At 44.4% G+C, this 6,832-nt stretch overlaps 1 protein-coding gene across 1 annotated transcript in view; it reads left to right on the top strand.

Annotated features, from left to right (window-relative positions):
- Positions 1 to 6,832, top strand: part of ABCA4 (ATP binding cassette subfamily A member 4) — a 124,355-nt gene that overhangs the window by 77,191 nt on the left and 40,332 nt on the right. Inside the window, exons 23-25 of the mRNA XM_025052022.1 lie at positions 1,071 to 1,155; positions 3,887 to 4,092; positions 4,458 to 4,506. Coding sequence (XP_024907790.1) covers positions 1,071 to 1,155; positions 3,887 to 4,092; positions 4,458 to 4,506 — 340 coding nt within the window. The remainder of the gene's footprint in view (positions 1 to 1,070; positions 1,156 to 3,886; positions 4,093 to 4,457; positions 4,507 to 6,832) is intronic.

The following is a 6,832-nucleotide window of genomic DNA, read 5'->3' as shown; positions in this document are numbered from 1 at the left end:
GTGCTTCCTTTCCAGACATTTCTACCCAAATCAGGCTCTAGCTGGCAAAATAGACCTCTTTGTTCCTGGAACCATCTGTAGATTTTGATAAACTGACATTCCAAACCCTCCTACAGAGACGCTTTGCCCCAAATGAAACGACTAATCTTAAATGACCTGAGATTATTGTACTGCAGAATCTTAAACTACACTCATGTGGTGCAACAGACTGTTTGTCTTATTCTGCAAGGTTACACTGTTCTAGGGAGAGTAGTTGTTTCAGCTTCCTTTTTTCCATTCCAACATTTATGTTCCCTAACTAAACCCAAATTCCACTAGTAAATGAGGACTAAGAAAAGGCTTCCTTGGGAACTATAACCTAAAATGAAAAAAGCTAGAAAATACCAACCAGCAGAGAGCCCCTCGGCATATCAGGAGACCCAGGTTCAGGTCTGGGCGGCAAGGTGGACAAACTGTGTCATCCTAGGCAAATGACTTAATTCTCTGTCATCGCTGTGTGTGTGGGGCGGGGGGGTTGTTGTTGTTATTGTTTTGTTGTTGTTGTTGTTTTTGCACACAGAAAATCCTTCTGCTTCTGAGGCATGCGATGAAGATAAATGAGATAAAGTAGTATAAGTGTTCTCTGGGCTCCTTGAGAACAGACACTACTCACTTTCAGGTTGTCACACTTATTATATCGTAGCATTATTTATGCCTCTGGCCTGTAGTTTAAGTATCTGGCTGCTTCTGAGTTTTCCAACCCTGGGTAGATTTCCACAGCCCAGCATGAATCCACGGGGAGGGAGGAGCAGAATGTCTCGCACAGTCAGACCCACAGCTATCACATAAGTAATGGCAAGCCAGAAGGATCCTTTGAGGTTCTACTACTCTCTGTGCCTGACTCACACACTCTACAGGATAAAATCAAATAGCCACACCTTCAAAATGCTCCAATGAAGCAATAAATTAAATATGTGAAGAAAAATATTTTGAGCACATTTGGTGGTGAGAAACAAATAAGGCATGGTGGTGACAGCAGTTGACATCGGGGAGATACTATCATTGAAGTGATTCGTGTCCATCTGTTGTAGGGGACCTGCAGCTGTGCATCTAAGGATTCCTCCATCAGGTGTCCAGCCCATGTAGATGAGATAACTCCAGAACAAGTCTTGGACGGTGAGGACTGGGGCACGTCACATCTTGGTTCTTGTCTGGCAATCATCTCTCGGTGCTGGGTGTGTCTCCTGTTGTCGTGCAAAGAGGACACTCTGTGTTTCAAGTCCATGTCATGAAATTGCTTCTCTTTTTCTTTGAGCTGCTTTCTCCTCCTCCAACCCCAAAAGGATTTTAAAAGTCATGAGCCTAATGGCTCTATCCCTTTAATGAGGAATCCAGTCTTTGTTCATTCCGTGCACTTGTTCATAATTCAACCTCCATTCTTGAGGTCCTCCTGCCTTGGCTCAGGCCAAGTTCCTGTGGGCCCGGAAAGCTAGGCTTCAAAAGTTGCCAGATGGAGCCCTCTGGTGGAGCCACAGTGATGTACAGCTCTCACAGTGAACTTTTCCAGAGAGATGGCACTGTGTGAATGCCAAGTCTGAAATATCGCACATCCTGGTCACACTCCTAACTTTCCCCTTAATTTACCAATTTTCTAGCAATTCTCCCTTGAATTAGGGTACATTAAGCCGTAGGGGCGCCCCCGTCTACAGGACAATGCAGAAGAGAGGCTGTCACTGTAAAAGCATTCACCCCACAGGATCTGACCTCAGGGACCCAGAGTGCTTGCGAGAAACTTTCCATTCTTCATTAACGCCCACCTCCTATCCCTCCCCTGGGGGTCTCTGCAAATGAAATAGCACATGCTTCATATCCCTAAATGGAGTAAAACTAAACCTATGTACTGACCCAGGCTGATCAAGTGGGGAAGTATCTGCTTATCTAAGGGAAACGTTTTCTACTTAGCACATTGTTTTTTCTAAATCTGAGGAATTTATAAACTAAAATCTGGTAAAACAAGAAAACGAAACGATATTTATGTACTATGCTTAAAATTTGAGGGAAAATGCCCAGAGTTGCATCATGTTTACTTTTTTGCCCTCCTTTTGCGCAGACAGAACCTGTGGTGAGCTTGAACACGTTTTGTAGGGTGACATTTCTGTGCCTTTTTCCTAGCCTGCTTGGCTGTGGGTTCCTCCCTGGGCTCTGATGTTCATTCCCAGGAGGAATCTTGGTCAAGAAATTGATAGCTTTTGAAAATGAACACTATTACTGAGGTGCACCAAAATCAAGTTGGAAACAGAGCCTGCTGGCTGGGGTGATTTTAAAAACACTTCTTTATTTCTAAATAAAGGCTTATTTTCTTTGAGTAGAATAGGGGTGCTGTGAATGGCAAGAAGCCCCAAATCAGAGAAGAATGTCATTCTAATCTCCAGTTCAGTCCTTGGAAGACTTTTTCCTTGTACACGCCCATGTACCACACACTCACTCACAGACCTCCTTGCTGTCCTAAAGGACAACTTCTGGAAAGGCTTATACACACATCTAAGACACAATTCCTGGGAATCCAGCAGCTTCAGGTTAGATTTCCTTCCTGAGAACAATGAGCATGACGCCTAGAAAGCTGTTAGGGAAGAGCCGCTTCCTCACGCAAGGAGCCCTCCAGCCTCTGTGCAAAGTTGTCCCTGAACCAAAAGACAATTGAGTCCAACTTGCAGGTTTGACACAAAACATGCCTTCCAGTCCAGCTAGGCAAAAGAATTTGGGTTGCAAACCATGAAATCCCTTCACATGGGTCATTTCTAAAGCAAAAAGAGGAAAGAGCCCACTGGGTGATCCTGACCTGTGAGCACTGCTTATGGAAATGCACACGAGAGCCAGGTTCTGAGTCCCCAAAATCTCTTTACCTTTGACCTGCCTCCTAAGATATTGTGCTAGAGAGCTGCCTTCTCAAATGTATGCTTTGAACTTTTTTAAAATTAGATTTTTAATTTTAAAAGTAATACATGCATATGCATAAAATTCAATTCCAACTGTACGAGGATATTGGGTCAGTACTTGATACTGGATACTTTCCCGCACCCCATGCTGTGCACCCCACGCTCCATCCCCCTGGTCCATCTCCACATCATCTGAATCCCCTTCTTCATCTCCTGAGAGCTGGGTTTTAAGTTTTGTTTTGCTTGAGGAGGCAGGTGCAATCCCAAGAGAACTGACATGGTCCTCCAAAAAGTGAGAGCAGCATGGGTATGCGATTTAGGAAGGGGAGTTCTCACTCTGCTTCGTTGCAGATATGCATCCTAGGCAAGTCCCCTATAGCTTGAGACAGACCAAGAAAATAAAAACAACTTGATTTAACCCTCAGGCTTGTGGTGAATCAGAATGAGCAATAATGACAAGCACTTTCTTACTTGAGTTGACGTCCATGCTAACAATAGCAGGTAATTCTCATCAGTGCACCAAGCACATCGTTCTAAGTGTCTTGTGTATATTAACTCACTCAATCCTCACAAATAAAAATTAAGTCAATGCCATTATTTCCACTTTTCACAGATGAAGAAACTAGGGTATGGAATACCCAGTGTTACATAACTTGTAAGAAACAGAACATTCAATCGAACAAAGGCAAAAACTGACACGGGGCATTACATGACCTCCCAAGGTTGCACAGCTAGTTAGTCGGGGGCGGGGGCACTTTGGATCCATCTCCCTTTTCCTCTCAGTGCCCATGGTGGGGCCATTAAGCTAAAAACAGACATCTTAGAGTATCAGTCCTCCAAAAGAGTCCATCCTGAGGAACAAAATGCCCTTTCCTCAAATGGGAGGTGGAAGAAATTAGGGAACCGGGGAAGCTCACAATCTTCCAGATTCTAGAAAACAGAGTTAACCTCATTCCTTTTTTTTGTCCTAGGGGATGTGAATGAGCTGATGGATGTGGTTCATCACCATGTTCCAGAGGCAAAGCTGGTAGAATGCATTGGTCAGGAACTGATCTTCCTCCTTCCGAATAAGAATTTCAAGCAGAGGGCATATGCCAACCTTTTTAGAGAGCTGGAGGAGACACTGGCTGAACTGGGGCTCAGCAGCTTTGGAATTTCTGACACTCCCCTGGAAGAGGTAAGGCAGAGATTACAGCTGGTTTCTGCCAGGTACCAGAAGAGGGAATTCTTTGCAAAAGTCTCACACTAGAGAGAAGTTTTGTAAAGGCAAAAAGCCATAAGTCCTCACCCAAGCATAGCAACTATCTTCATTTTGGGCTTACTTCCTCCTGCCTTTGTCCATTTGCATACATATTTTACATACTTGTGGTCACCATGTGCATACACTTTTGTATTTATAGAAGACTATATTCTTAGATAAAGAGTCATGATGTATTTTCTTCCAATTATGAAGCAATACCCAGGAAAATTGATCTTGGCTTAGATTTTTCTGAGAGTAGGAATGTCCAAATCCAATTCTTTCTTCTTTTTCCTTCTTGACAGATATTTCTGAAAGTCACAGAGGATTCTGATTCAGGACCTCTGTTTACAGGTATGGTGCTGGAGCTTGTAGCTTGTTCCCTCACCATGACCCTCCCCTAAGCTCTATCTTGAAAATCTAAGGTAAAACTCATGAAACAACAGAACAGACAAACGCTCCTCTATAGTATTTATCTGACCGCCAAATAACAGGTGTTTGGCATTCTTGGTTCCTTTGAAAGACAACGAAAGGACAAATGGAGTTAGGTCTGGATGGGAACACTGGATGGATCAGGCTGGTAGCTTCTCATCGCAGAGCTTCTCATCCCACTTCCAGGTGGCTTGTTCTTGCCATGTCACCATCCTCATCTCCTCTTATCTCCACCAGGCCCCTGATCTACTCCTGTCTGCCTGAGTGATAGTCTACAGAGTCCTTAGAGATAATAGTGACAGTAAATACAACCCAGATGCCAGCTAGTATTCCCTGACTCCTTAGAGATCAAGATAACATTATTGTGAACCCTCATTTAGTAATCTATGGAAATTTGAAACCGCAGGGGCCGTAATTCCTGTGGACTCTGAGAGTCTCTCTTCTATATATGTGAGCCCCTTTCGTGATTTCTACTGAAACCCCTAAGCCACACAAAGCATTCATGAGTACAGTAGACTCTACTGTGGAGGGTGAGGATGGAGAGAGAAACACGTAGGAGAATTTACCTGCCACAGCACAGGCCACTTCTGATAGAGCATTAGGCATCCACACACACTGATAAACCCCTCTCCCTATCTCTTCTCTCCTGTTTCGTTTTCTTCTTTCCTGCAAAGCTGTTTGGCAATTCTCCTTTGCTGCGTTGGGCTCCTGCCACTGGTTACCTCCTTCTACCCAGTGAGGCATATCACTGGGTAGAAGTTTTTCCTGTGCGAAAAACTCTTTCTTCCCTGATGCCAGCTCGTGAGATAATATGGTTTTCATCTTGCTTTGTAAGTGATCCCAGATGCTTATTTATCAGCTATGCCTCGAACTTCTAATGGTCAAATATTACAGCCCAAATGTGCTCCATGACTGGGGTAGGTCATGTGGTGGCCAGAGGAGGTGGCCGCCCTGGCAGAGTGGGGGACGAAGGACAGGCCTCTAGAGCAGGTGGGAGAACCTCACCACAGGACCCCAGATTTTCTTTCAAGCTTTGCAGACACAGAAATCGAATTCTCTCAACTCAGCCAAAGTCAAAGACTTACATTAACCAAGACCAGAATGAAAGTACACTGATTTATATTAGAAGCTACACTGGATTCCAGAGTTGGGGCCTTTTATCTGCAAAGCATGTTCTTTGTTAGTTGTTAGGCTCTCTTGAGAGAATAAGTCACATATCACAAAGCTGCACAGCTGGCATAGAATGGAATGTTCCAAAGAGATAGTCAAGGGTGGAGGTTAAGAGCATAGCCTCTAGAATGGGGCTGACTAAACATCAAACCTGAGCTCTGTAATTTGCTAACAAAGTGGCTTTGGGTAAATACTTAGCCTCCTTGTACTTTAGTTCCTTCATCTGCAAAACGAGGATAATAATAGAATCAACATTTTACAGTTATTGAAAGAATTAAATGAGTTAGTACATGCCAAATCTTAAAACGCTGTGTGATTACTGATTAACATTTAGCAACACTCTAATCTCAATATTTACAAACCATCGTCTTACCTCAAATTTGTGTAGCCCTCTATAATTTAGAAAGCACTTAACATTCACTGTTTTATTTGATTGCCACTATAATCTCATGAGGCAGGTAAGGCAGGGATTTGCCCTACCTGGGGAAATTGAGCTCACACAAGTTGGATGACTTGCTTTAAGTCACACAGCCTTCTAAGTCTTGTTCCCTGGTTTTAGCTTTCAAATCTAGGCCCCTCAATGCCAAACTCTCACTGCCTCCCATTTACAGATGGCTAAATGCATTTGTTGTTTGTTTAGTTTTGTTCCCCGCCCCCCCCCCGCCTTTAATTCCCCCACATTTGTTTTGAGTTGGCTCAGTTTTAGAGAATGAAATTTTCTGATCTAGTCTGCCAAGTGCAGAGGAACTTATAGCTGTCCATTGCTTCCTACCAAGAGGGTCAATGTCACTTCTGAAGGAGGTGGCTCACAGCCAGGGACCGCTAGAGGGCAGCAGAGCCAGGGACAAACTGGGATTCTTCTGAGCTTAGCTCTGGCTGGGAAAGCTGTCTTGAGGCTACATGAGGCATCAGGGATTGACGTGGGGAGGCAGCAGGGGCCCAGAGGAGGGCCAGCCACAGCAGACATCAAATCTGAACCCAAATCAGGAGAAAAGAGACCAGAGAACTAGGACCTGGCACCCTGCAGTCAGTGAGCCTGCAGAAGTTCTCCGCCCCGCCCTGCGCCCCACCCCACCCC

The sequence above is a fragment of the Pteropus alecto genome, unplaced genomic scaffold, assembly GCF_000325575.1.
Source record: "Pteropus alecto unplaced genomic scaffold, ASM32557v1 scaffold25, whole genome shotgun sequence".
In the NCBI taxonomy this organism is placed as follows: domain Eukaryota; kingdom Metazoa; phylum Chordata; class Mammalia; order Chiroptera; family Pteropodidae; genus Pteropus; species Pteropus alecto.
This window is presented reverse-complemented; position numbering and strand designations above follow the sequence as displayed.